Source organism: Amblyomma mixtum, chromosome 4 (genome assembly GCF_055824585.1).
Source record: "Amblyomma mixtum isolate Tamu chromosome 4, ASM5582458v1, whole genome shotgun sequence".
Lineage (NCBI taxonomy): Eukaryota > Metazoa > Arthropoda > Arachnida > Ixodida > Ixodidae > Amblyomma > Amblyomma mixtum.
The window spans coordinates 117,570,298-117,584,267 of NC_143015.1; the positions used below are offsets into that span (position 1 = coordinate 117,570,298).

At 45.2% G+C, this 13,970-nt stretch overlaps 1 protein-coding gene across 1 annotated transcript; it reads left to right on the plus strand.

The window, feature by feature from the left end:
- Positions 1-465: 465 nt before the first annotated feature.
- Positions 466-13,502, plus strand: LOC149348056 (uncharacterized). Its single transcript, XM_089541675.1, has 4 exons — positions 466-517; positions 6,620-6,642; positions 8,583-8,705; positions 13,251-13,502. The coding sequence occupies exons 1-4, from the start codon at positions 466-468 to the stop codon at positions 13,458-13,460; spliced, it is 408 nt and encodes a 135-aa protein (XP_089397801.1). The 3' UTR covers positions 13,461-13,502.
- The last annotated feature ends 468 nt before the right edge of the window (positions 13,503-13,970 follow it).

Consider the following 13,970-nt stretch of genomic DNA (forward strand, 5'->3'; position numbering starts at 1 on the left):
AGCATGTGCATTTGGAGCGGCCATCAATATTTGTGGTTGCTAGGAATGGTACAATTACAGGTTCACCGTACATTTCATTCACAGTCAGGAATGAAATATGCTGGTGCCTTCAATATTAGCGAAGGCGGGCAAAAAGTTGGGCGTAAGTGTTCGTATTGATTCATAATGGATACTAAAGCACGAAAAGACGATCACGCGAGACCGCCGCGGTCACTCAGCGGTTAAGGCGCTCATTAACAAAGCATAGCTCTCGGGTTCGAACCCGAACACGGCAGACGCGTTTCGATGGAGGCGGAGCGTAAAAGGCTCCCGTGGGCTGTGCGATGTAAGTGCACGTTGAAGATCGCCATGTCCTCCTTCATAGTCATAGTATTTCGTCAACGCAAGAATCAGGACACCGTCGACATCCGCGTTGAAATCTAACCCATCAAGGAAGTTCAACCCCTCAAGATACTGTGTCCGTACATGAATAACAACGGCAACAACCTCGTCACCCTCCAGAAACTGCGGCTCGGGAGTAAGCAAGTCGCCACGATGATAGCCAGAATAACGACGCGGAAATCAAGGATGCGAGAAGAAGATACTCTGCGACTGCTGCAGGCTTTTGTCGTAATCCGCGTCGTCTACGGAGCGCCCTACCCCCTCCTGAAGAAGTGTGACATCAAAAACCTCGTTGTCATAATCAGAACAGCCTACTAGAATTCACTCTGCCCCCCTCTTGCGACATTGACGGACCGGCTCTTACGACTGGGTGGGCACAACACGATAGACGAGCTGATAGAGACACACCTCACGGCGCAGGTTGTACGGCTCTCCACTACTCGGACTGGCCGTCAAGTCCTCAGGGATTTAAACATGAACTGCCTCCGATAGCTAGGCACCAAAACCGACATTCGAGCCTCATGAAGAAGACAATTCAAGGCAGCTCCACTACACAGGAATATGCACCCCGATTTTCACCAGTCAAGACGACAAGCACGAGCGGAAGCCATGAAAAGGTACTACGGCGGGAGGGAGGCAGTGCTCTAAGCCGATGCTGCGTGTCCCGAGCAGGAAATTACGGCTGTCACGGTAGTGCACCGAAATAAAACAATGGACGGACTAGTACTGGCTAGCCAGGACATACTGGCTGCGGAAGAAGTGGCGATTGCTCTAGCTGCAACACACACTAGCTCAGAATACATTCTTACAGATTCACATAGAGGGTATCGCAATTACCTCAGGGGCAGGGTCGCACCGCTAGCATCTAAAATCCTGCAAGATAGCTACACCAGTAGCTACCAACCCACACAAAAAGACCTAATATGGGTGCCAGGTTATCAGGGCATCCCAGGGAACGAGAGCGCACATGCCTCAGCCCGAGCATTTCTCCCCCGTGCACACAGTACGGATGCCGTGGAACCTTCTACGCCACGACTAACATACACCTACACACTTCAGCACTTATGATTATCTCGTCGGGTCTACCCTCCGCCGTGTAAGACACCAGATGAAGAGCAGGAACAAAATATCCGAAAGCTACAGACCAACACTTACAAAAAACAACGAAGACTACATCCAATAGACCCGGAGTCATTTGACTCAGTGCACCATTACCATATCAAATGGGCCTGCCAACAAAATCAGGCGATCACTGTTAATAAACAGCCAACGCAGGAGGGGTGGCAGGCAGCTCTGACCAGCTCCGATGAAGCGACTCAAACGCAACTCATCGAAAGAGCCCGGACAGCAGCCTACGCCAATGGGATTCCGCATTGAGAGCTTCAACCGCCGCTACAACCTCATAAACTATTTAATTAGAATATTTTCACCACCACCCCAGGTGGTCGAAATTATTCCGGAGACCTCCACTACGGCACCAGTTTCTCTCTTTCCTCTTTCACTCCCAGCTTCCCCCTACCCTTACGGCGCGGTTCAGCTGTCCACCGAGATATGCGAGACAGATACTGCGTCATTTCCTTTCATCAATAAGAAATTATTATTGTTATTATTTTTATTGTTAAGAACATTGGAAAATGCCCACACATGACAAGCGCCTATCGTGTGTGGCCTTCTTGTCATGTGCTCTTCTTTTTGCGCTTTAGTATCCATTACGAATAATTAGTGTTGAAGAATAGTGTTAATCTTTTCATAGTTGCTGGCGTTCGGTCTTATTTTTCATTAGGACCCCGTAATTCCGCAACACTCTCGACATTAGATATTGCATTCGTATTTGACTTGACAACCTAAGTCGGCTTTCACGAGTTAGGAATGTTTAAGAATTTATTTCCTGGGTAGGAAGGCAATAGAAGATAAAGTGTTGGTCCTCAAAAGTAAAATTTATTATTCTTCTAGCCGTCTTCTTTGATTATCCTTGCAAGTGAAGATTTCTGACCCAAGACACTCATTTTCCGCTCCTTTACTCTTGCATTGCCAACACCCGCCAATTAGACTTTCCATGATGCAAATCGAGAGGAGGCGATAATACTTTTTCCCGTGATGATGAAGAACAGAATGCTGTTTGAATAGAATGCTAGCAGTGCCCCACCCGGTCCATCAATAAAGCGAAATGCACGCGGTTCAGGACCGCTACCACATTAGAGCTACGCATGCGCCAATTTTCGGCTACAATGAGTGTCCCTGTAATGCTTTGTTGCTGAGTGTTAATAGTTCGTCTGCAAATATTGCACTGTGGTTTCTATCCGTTCGCAGGACGATTTTCAGGCCGTCGCTCTACATCGCGGCGTCACACAAGTCAAACGTCAACGACGCTAACTGCTTGATCCATCCAATTTCCATGCTGAATTCGCCGAGCAAATTCAGCGCTACCATTTCAGTCGTACGTTGCAGAAACCGGATGATATCCTATATATATATACTGAATAGGCTGACGCTTTTGCTCTAATAACGATCTGTGAATGGGTGTTTCACCAATATCTATTGTCACTTTTCAAAGCTGTTTATATGATTTATTGAATCCTGAGTAATTATCCCCGATACTTGCTGTCGAAAAACCGCATACAGGTTTTTCACCCCACTCTGACAGTCTCCCCCCCGCCCATTGAGCACATATCAGATTATCACACTAAATTGTGTGTCTCAAAGAGAACATGGCTGCCCATGTGAACCTGTTCAATGTTTAAAAATGAATGGGCAAAACCTAATCCTTAGAATGGCGTCAAAATGGAAAGTAGAAAATTCTGCTCTGAGAGGCAGGTCACAAGTGGAACCAACAATGTTACGCTCAGGGATTGATCTCACGCAGGATTCTTATCCAGGTGATAGTGACTAAATCTTGGGTTGGTATTGCCATCGCTGGCACATCGCTTTCGCTAGTTTTACTGACGGGAAAGAATAGAGGGCTAGGTTCTTGATTAAGAATATTCTGGTTGGTTGAATGGAAGAATTCTGTTACTTTGTGAAAATATAAACGGCACAGGCCTTTTGTGCGGCGCAATTTGTTACACTTCAGCTATTTTGGAGGTTGAAGGTAGAATTTGGCTCTGCCTAGAAACCTTCGTGAAGCAATATGACGTAGTTGGTAAAGCTCTCTGTGAAGACGTAGAAACTAAAATGAATAAATCAAGAAACAGTGAACATTACAACTCGGAAATTCAACTCCTAACACATGCTCAAAGCAGGGAGGCGAGTATGCTGTTGGGTACGATGGCATAAAATATAGGAATTGAATAGATTTATTATTATATACGCCTCCCACAATTCTAATCACCGCTAAACCCTTCGCCACTAATTATGGCTGCCGGTTTCGAAGTGTTAGTGTGTGCCTGTTCAGCGATTGTACAGAGAGTATTAACAAGGTTTAGAGAATACAGACCGCTATGGATATAGTTTTACAGACTGTGACCTCAAAAAGTAAGCCACTTCTCTCACAGACTTCGCATAAGACCATTGGAAAGAAAGCGTTGATTGTTCACAGTGTCACGCAGGGTGTGTGCAGAGCAAATGCCGAAAATACTCCCCCCCCCCCCCCCCCCCGTTGGAGGTACCGGCGCGCCGCTTCTCGACAAGAATTTAGGCTATTTGAATTATTTAATATGTGATCTGAATGTTTTTCTAGATAAAGTGAGAAGAAATTAAATATTAGAAGCCTCGGAAGCTTGCAAAAAGGGATAAGTGCCGGCCCTATTTCTGAATATCCTGGCTAGTAATAGCTTCCCTGGCAAGCGAACACTTGTTAATCGACAAGCTCTCCAAAAACAGGAAGTGATTTTAGAGCATTAGCCGAACTAGCGTTTTACACTTATACGAGGATACTTCCAAAAGAACTCACCACAAGTATTTAGAAGTGGCTGCACGCCTTGTTCGCGAAGCCGGCTGAGATCAATGTCGTCTCATTGCACCGCTGCCCCGCCTCAACGCAACCAAGTGTGCTTTCAAACGCCACTATAGCTTTGTCCTAGCGCAAGTTTGTGTGACCTAACGCAGTCCCAGCCTTTGGTGTGGCCGCCCGAGATCCCAGAGGAACGATTTTCCGTTCCAACGGGTTCCTCGCGCGGAGAATCCTGACGCGCCCATGTATGCCCAGCAACAGGTTGCCTTCCGACATACTAGCTTCACATGGGATAGCAGTGGAAGACACTGGTTCGTTTATTTCTTATGCGTGGTGGTGTTACTGTCTCTTCACAGGTTTTAGTTTTAAGACGGAATATCTACTACAGTGTAGTAAATCCTTCACGTGAAAATACACATCACGTATTCGAAGCGAAAGACAAACTACCGCTGAACTACGACGACGGCTGTCAAGTATTCTGCTTTCGGGGGTATTTATGTTTACAAATCACGCGTCCGGTAGAGCACCGGACACGTAATTCGGAGGTCGTGGGTTCGGATCCCACCGGCGGCATGTGGTTGTTTTTTCTTTTACTTTTCTGATCAATTAGCTTTAAGCGATAACATATTCAGTAATATTATAAATTGATCAACACTACAAAATAAATAAATTAATTAAAAAAATCCCCTGTGCCCCTTGGCTTCTGTGGCTGTTGGCTTCTCTCATATTTATAAGGAGCCCCTATTTCCCTTCCCTTGTTTGCTATATATATATATATATATATATATATATATATATATATATATATATATATATATAGTAGGAGGAAGGAACGCGCTATGAACCATCAGGATTATGCCTGGATGTGAGGCACCATATAAATGAATCATACACGTGTATTTACATATAAAGGCAGACACAGTAGTCTCTGCGGTTACGAAACTTGCTACCAGAACAGTGGTCAACAAATCGTTCATCAAGGTGTGCACATATACTACACAGACACACATATATACATACATGTATATAAATACAGCTGTAGAGGCATACATGTCTCATTGTACCGCAACTGCTCAGTACATGATGGAAGCGGTGAATTGTTTGATTCAAATCAATGTTCAGGCCTGAGGAACTTGCGAATGATTCTGGCCTCTCTTTTCTTTCTTTGTTCTCCGAAAGCACAGATGAAAGCCATGGCTTATTTGAATATGACAGTTTCAAACAATATCAGCATGTCGATGGCGATTTCTTTCACAAGTGATCTTCGGGTATTCTCACCAAAGTACCAAACCTTTGAGAATGGAAAGTGGTTGACTAAGCACTACGAGCTGTTCGAGCCATGCAGAGATCAAGGGTCGCTCGCCCGCCTCGACGTGAGTCCATACTGGTTAAACTTCTCTATGTCAAACGTTGCGCTGAAAACCCGCCGCGATGGTTTACGGGTTATGGCGCTCCGCTGCTGACCCGAAAGACGCGGGTTAGATCGCAGCCGTGGCGGTCGGATTTCGATGGAGACGAAATTCTAGAGGCCCGTCTACTGTGCTATATCAGTGCAGGTTAATGAATCCCAAGGGGTAGAAATTTCTGGAGCCCTTCACTACGGCGTCTATCATAGCCTGAGTAGGTTTGGGACGTTAAACCCCAGAAAGCAAACCAAATCAGATCTGCTGAAAACTTGCCTATGAGAGATGCAGTAAAACAAATGTTACGCACATAATGACATTAATGAAAACCCTAACGAAATTGGCCAGTTTTGGTACATGCCCGCGTGCATACTTTCACTGACTGAATGAAGAAAGAGCCTTCATATTAATTATGACAAAAAGTGTCGTGCAGTCTTCGCGTTTTTGATGTTTTTGCGGGATGAAATGTGAGCTTAATTTCACAAGCGTCGTTATTTGGTGATGCCTGAATTCATCTTTCGCACCGAGCTCAAGGGTTTCTTGAAAAGGCCTAATCATCATCAACAACATCAGACGGATTACGGCCACTGCAGGTCAAAGGCCTTCCCCATACCTCTTCAGTTAACCTGGTCTTAGTCGTCTGCGGCCACCCTGTCCCCGCAAATTCCTTAATCACAACCGCCCACCTAAATTTGTGCCATTCGCTGCTACATTTGTCTTCTCTTTGAATCCATTCCGTTACCCTTAAGGACCATCAGTTATCTTTCTACGCCTATTTCTTCCTCTTTATTTCCGTTAGGATGTCATTGATCCACGTTTGTTCCCAGATCCACTCTGCCCACTTCCTGCCAAAGTTACACTTACAAATTATCGTTCCTTAGCTGGCTGCATGGTCCTCAATTTATGTTGAGTATTTTTCATTATCCTCCTCGTTTCTGCCCCTCAGGTGAGTACCCCTCGGGCCCTGAGGTGAGTATAGCGGTTTGATACTTCCCTGTTGAGGGCATTGGCAAGCCGTCATTCATGTTATCACAGAACCTGGCAAATGCGCTCCACTCCATTCTTATTCTAGTTATTCGGCTCTCATGATTGGGATCTTCGGCCACTACGTGCTCAAAAAAGGCGTATTTCTTTACCAACTGTAAAGTGCTGTTCCCTTTTGTGAATGTTGAACATTATTCTGGGTTTCTGCAAAAACGTTCTACGCATTGATCATGCTTTGCAGTTCATCTCCCATGTGACGGAGCTAGGCAATGTAGTCAGCGAATCGCAACTGACTATGGTATTCTCCATTAATTCGCATTCCCAACGGAGCCCAGATCAAGCCAAAGGCGTGAATAGCGTAGTCCCCATGCCCTGCATCCTTCCTTATTAGAAGTCTATTGCTAATTTTATGGTGAACTATAGTGGAGCCGTTATAGGTACCAGGTACCTACTAGTATTTTTACATAAGGCTCATCTACACCCTGATTCCGTAATGCCTGCATGACTCCTGTGGTTTCCAGTGAGTCAGCTCTTTCTCGTAATCTGTGAATGTGACATGAATGGGTTGGCTATCTTCTGCGCATTTCTGTTTAACGACATTTTTAGTCTAACGTTGCTTATGGTCCTATAGGCCTCAGGTTCTCTTCACTCTATTAGCGATACCTTGTAGATATTTTCTAGGCAACAGAGAGCGATCGGTCTGTAATTTTTAAAGTCTTTGATGTCTCCTTTCTTATGGATTAAGATTATGGTAGGCTCTTCCAATCTTCTTTTGCGCTCGAGGATTAAGGCATTGTGTGTAGAGGGTGGCTATTATTTGCAGCAAAATATCCACTTAGTCCTTCAACAGATCTGGTGTTACCTGATATTCGCCGGGTGGTTTACCTCTTTATGTTGCTATAAGTCTTCTTTACTTCTATCTTTACTAGCACCATGTCGCAATGCTGTGTCATACTGGCTATTTCATTTGCGTCCCGAATAGATTCATGTACAATTTTTCGGCTCCTTTGACTATCTTATCCACGTTTCTAATGACATTGCCCTCTTTGTCTGAAATCATACGTATGACCTTTGCCTGTGCCTACTTTCTTGTAGTGTAGGCGCTGGCGTCTTGTATAGATGTATCTGCACCCTTATATCGTCGGGACAAGCATGTTAACAATCGAAGCTCTTTAGTTCGCGAGCGCTAAGGTTTACAGCCAGCCGAAAAGCCATATGTCTGTCAGTTAGGTCGTGCGTATCTCGGTATTCTCACCTTGGCAGGTGGTACTTAAATCGTTGAATGGTCTCTAGACGGTGCCTGGGGTGAGGAATGTGGGGTCTCATAAACCCCACCGTTGAGAAAACCTATTATAGCAGGAAAGTGCCGATTCGCTTAACCCGCTTTGCCAGAAATGGTCCGATGAATTCCCGCCATCGGTAAGCGTTAAGCAGAGAGAGACTAATTCCAAATATACGGCCATTAGCGCAATAACTTTATCGCGTCATACTTTTAAGGCGGAGCTCAAGTACGATTTCGCCCATCGTCGTTCCAAGCTTGCTCGACCTTGAAAACCGACTCTCAACCCGAAAACACTCTTCATTAGCATCTGGCGTAACAACGCTAAATCACCCGCCATTTTTATCAGCCGTTGACTGCCCCTAGAAAAATATGTATTAAGGAGAATTAAATTCAAAACTCATTACTTGTAAGATAGTTGAACAAATTCCATCTGGATAATCCTGTGGCCTCTAATGTTTCTTAGAAATCACTTCCTGTCTCTTCCTTATGATGCTGCGCAGAAGGTGAGGATGAGTTGAGTGTAATTAGACATTACTCGGAAATACACCGGCCAAATATGATGGTACGACCGTTAATACCACTGACAATACTTTGCATTTGTTGCGGATGTTTTCATTCCATGAGAACTATTTTCCGGACGCAGATCTGCGCAAGGAACAAAGGCGACACCCTTGAGTACAACCCCGATATGGAGGCGGTGTACAGCATCAGTTTAGGACAAAAACAAACGCTGGTATTCGAGAATGACAAGGTCTTGAAAGCTAAGGTAAGGCTTTCTCCTGCACTAAGTTTCCGACAGTTCACTTTGGCCGCAATGCGGAACTGATGTTCGCTTAGCAGGTGAAGGACCTTCAGTGTGGGAAATTTGCATTGATTGCTGTGGTGTTTCAGCGGCAGTGGAAGACACTTCGAATGGCAGGGACGTCAGAGTAAGGTTCTGCACTGAAGTTTAAGGGCTGCGAGCGACTGAAGCCTAGACCACAATATTTTACCCACCTTGAAGGGTGCGGATGCGTTCGTACTCTCGACACCAGGCGCCATCTGGTTGCGCGTGCTGCCAGGTGCTCTTCTGATCACGTGTACCGCGCGCGTAAAAGTGACGTATAATTTGATGTGCTTTTCATTTCTGTCATTGATGCGTTGTACAAGCAATAGTACAGTACGACAGGATAGCTAAGCGGGCGAGTTGGTGATACATTATGCAAAAAACAGCACCAACCAACAGGGTTGAAAGGAAGAATACACAGGAACAAGCCCTGACTCTCAACTAAAGTTTATTAACAGAAAACACGCCTATAAAAGGAAACAGAAAAAAAAACACCAAAACCATAACGCACGTGCTACTAAGTGATCTCCATTTATGCAACCTCACAGTGTCTTATGCGCTGCTGCGTCCCGTCTCCCTCTAGCATAAATAACTAAGGTTGTTGACGCGCATTTTAGCTCGTTGGCGCGATAACTGACGGTAAAGTACTATGCAGGTTACGAAGTGGGCACTGCAATTTTCAATCACATATCTTCGCTGGTGGGTCGTGTGTTGGTGTCTTCTACGTGCGGTGCCGCATATAGCAAATGTGTCTGTGTTATGTATTTGGATATTCGTTTTATGCGTCGTGTTGCAGGCATGCTGGCTTGATTCGATGCGTAGGGATGTGCGCGAGAGATATAGAGATGGTCCGCCATCTGCTCACTGCAGGCTGTTCGAGAGAAACGCGTGTTTTCGATCGCCAGTGGCTCGCCATCGTCATCCCTGTGCTCAGCTTTGCGTTGCTCGCAATAAACATACGTCGTGTATAGGAACGCTAGCGCAAGAGGGAGGAATTATTACCTATTTCAGTATGTCATATGACAGACGGCGTGGCAAATGTCTGACCACAACGTCGTCATAATGTACATGATCTCACTAAAGTGTTTGCATGGCCCAAACGATAACGCGACACTGCCTGCTAAGCAAAAATCTGTTGCAGCTCACATTATTTAGCAGTACTTTATTTGATTCGCATGATAATTTAAGTTAGGAGGCAGGAACGATGTATCATGTCTCTGGTGACATACACTCAGAGTAACTTGTGATGCGATCTAGGGGCGTAGCCAGGGGTAGGGGGGGGGGAGGCTTATCGGGCATCAGCCCCCCTCCCCAGCCAACCCTCCCCCATCCACCCGAAATTTCTTCGAACTGTCACCGACCGCAGAGTGGCACAAGTACATATCGCGACTTTTGCTATAATACTTTTTTTCTTGCCTGGATCGTCTGTCTTGCCGTGTGTAAAGTTTACTAACGGTGATCTCGCATGTGTTTGACGCATTGAGTGCCTTTTGCTTCGATACGTTGATTTAATGGAGGCATACGGGTATTTTGTGTATACATACAGTGACTTTGTTTCCAGTGCCACTTTTTTGTCAGTTGCCAAGTTGTTTGGTAAGGCATGTTGCCGGGCTAGTTTGTTGAGCACCTTGAAATTTAAAATAAAAGCACCTTGGCGCAAATAGCTAATGTTAGACCGATTTTGGTTAGACCGATTTGGGAGTATGCGTCATGCATATGGGACCCCTAAACCAAAACAAATATAGATAAGTTGGAAAAGGTACAGAGAATGGCCGTCCGTTTTATTTGCAACCGCTACAGACGAACAGATAGCTTAACACAGATGATTAATCTCTAGGATCTTCAGACCCTCCAATCCAGACGCACAGAGTACAGGCTTAAGTTCTTGTACCTCCTGTACAATAATAAGACAGAAATAAACAAGACTCTCTACCTTACCCCTGCACCTCTAGCTAACACACGGTTTAACCACGGGAAAATCTTAAAAGAATATCAGTCTTTCATTGATTCATTTAAATATTCCTATTTTCCTATGACTGTGATCGACTGGAATAAGCTGCCTCAGAATGTTGTCGATTCTCCTGACGAAGTGGAATTCATTGCTGCTTTGAAAAGTTTGAATGTATGACTTTTTTCTTTGACTTCATTTTGTATTTTTGGTATTATTCATGTGTTTCCCACTCCTGCTTGGACTCCAGAAGGAGTCTGCAGTATTCGTAAACAAATAATTAAAATAAATAACTTCACAATTTCCTCGTCTTCTCCTTGTGAAATTATTTGCGCCAACGTGCTTTTATTCCAATTTTCAAGTTGTCAAGTTGTATGTTTGCATTTCTAATACTCCATTTTACATTCGTACTTCTATGCATATCTTGCAGAACATCTCGTTTGTTCATGTGCTCGCTGTTGCGACTAAAATTTCGGAGCAATTACTCGCAATAGATGACTGGTTGTAGCAGCTGCTGTGCAGTACACTGGAACGAAGGACAGCGTCATTGAGATTTTTCCCTGGCCGTTGCATATTGTACAAAAATGTGAAGGCTCTTGAACGACAAAGATTCATTAAAATATGTGTCCTCTACTTGCTCATTTCATGCCCTTTACGTTTTTCATATCAGTGGCATGCACTGCTTTGCTGGTTTAGGACTGATATAGTTGTAGACTTCGAGTAATATTTTCTTTCCTTAGTAAATACGCAAAAACATGGAAGCATTGGTAGCAATTAACTCTGACACGATTTTTAAGGCGAACGAATGTACATTCTTTTATTTAAAAAAATGCATATTTCACTTGTCTCGACAGTGCATAGGTTATAAAATACACAACCGCATTCTCAATGGGAATGGAGTTATTCAGTTATTGTTCTTGCGTTTGAACCGCCGCTCTGCAACTTGAGCCCCGCCCCCAAACAAAATTTCTGGCTACGCCACTGATGCGATCGAATTTCCACCTAACGAAGGACAGTAACTCTCGGGTATCATCCTGGCGCGCCCGCGGAGATGCCACTGCCAAGCAGTATACCCAGAGAAACTCACACTCCGCGGTTCCGCAGTCGGCAGCTGATGGCTGATGGAGAACAGCTCTGGATTGTGGTCTGTAAGAACTTGCAGTGCCGATCAAGCTGCTTGCATACCATTTTCTGCTATGTGCGGCCCTTGAACCAGGGAAACCCAGTATATAAGAAGTTTCTCTGTAGTTGTCGTGGCTTTTCAGCGGAAAACTGTCCCGGAAGGCGCCATGGATCTTCTTGCTGCAAGCTGCAGCTCAAGCCACATGAATATACGGCTTCCAGTGAGGCTGCAGTTGCCTTAGAGCTAACGCTGAGGCGCCGGCACTGGATTAGGAGGATGTAGCCTCTTTGAAGCAGTGCCCTTGTTTGACAGCTTTAGTGCACACTTGAAATGCAACTAGCCCACAGTGGCTTTCCAGTGAGTGAAGAAATTGAAAAACTCCCCCGTATTCACTGCACCACTTCGTGATTATGCATCTTCGCTTCATAGTTGTTCGCTTACTCTCAGTTCTAGCCTATAAACAGCGCATGCATGATGTCTGCTTGCACGGTGTGCAGGGGTTCCTATAGCACCACTGTACGGTGTATTTTTTAAATATCTGTAAGATCATTTCTGTTCCGCGTGAAGAGATTTGAAGCGTTCCCGTTTCAAAATAGGGCGTTTTGCGTAGCTGGGAAGGGACGCGTATGGCATATTAGATTTCGCTAAGGTTGTAAGAAAATACGTCTGGTCCTATTTTAAACGCGGGTTTGGTCCCGGCCGCGGCGGTAGCGTTTCGATGGAGGCGAAATTCTAGAGGCCTGTGTGCTGTGCGATGTCAGTGCACGTTAAGGCAGCCCAGATGGTCTAAATTTCCGGAGCCCTCCACTACGGCGTCTTTCATAGCCTGAGTCGCTTTGCGACGTTAAAACCCAATAAAATAACTGTTTAAACGTTGTTTTAGGCTCGATGCGGTGACTCGCCATGCGTGCTCTCGAAGGGACAACTAAGGAACGGGGGAGGGAGTACTGGTTAGTGTTATAACATCTCAGGCTTCAATGTACTTCGAACTGCACGGGCGATAGCACTGTACACTAGCCGTAGAGTGCAGAACCTGGGTTCCCCAAGTCTGGTGCAAGAATTGATTATCAAGATGAAGCTTCGAGAGCAGATCAGCACACATTAGTATCTTAGAACTTCTTTGGACGAAAGAACAGAAAGGACGTGCTTATATCATACTCACTTCCTTGTGCCCGTCGATACAGCTAAATTTCTCTGGTGCTCGGCTGCTGATACCAAGGTCGTGGGGTGAAATCCAGGCTGTGGGTGTAGCAGTTCGATGGAGGTGAAACGATAAATGGCCGCGTGCTTCAGAATGTACACTCTCAAAAGTACCCCTTGTGGATTAATTCATCTAACAGAGCGTATGTTTCGCTGCGGGACATTAAACCCTTCATACCATATAACATACCATCTTCTTTGCTTTGCATTGCAGATTTGCAAGGCGAAGGCTTCCTACCTGAAAATCCCTTTCGGCATCGCTTTTTTTGACACCGAGCGCGACGTCATGCCCCGTGCCTGCCCCCTACTGGGCTTAAGTGTAGGAAACCTGACTCGCACCTGGACGGTCAGGAAGGTGCGAGATTTCGTGCGCCATAACTTTACTGACGCCAGCGACCTGCAGAAGTGCTTGGCCGTTCAGTGAATAAGAATTGTCGCCACCTGAGCCGCTGTTCGTCACCAAGGTTCTTTATGACGGCGGAGTGTCATATTCTTAAGCGTGCAAATAATAACTTCTACGTGTAAAAAAGCGGAGTTGAATTGAAAACAAACATTAAAAAATCGTTGCTCTGTTTCACATGCATTTGAAATAAATGCTTTTCCAAAAAAGTACTTTCTTCGGTGACCGAATTTATATAGACCTCGTTCTTTGGTAAGCCCATGTCACGTCGTAGGCTACAATGACGGTTGGGAACAAGAGCATTTTTATGAAGACAACTCATACATGTAAAAATTTTGGCCCCAGTATGATCACACTCGTGTTTTGACACTCCTCTCCATCGCACATCCTATCCACATCAACCTCTTCGTAAAACCCCTTCGAAGAGGCATCCATCCGCAACACCACGGGCCGCGGCGCTGAGCCAGGCCAAAGGCTCCCCACAAATATTATGGCTTCGAGGGGTAAGCCATATGGCCCAAAACGGCTGCCGCC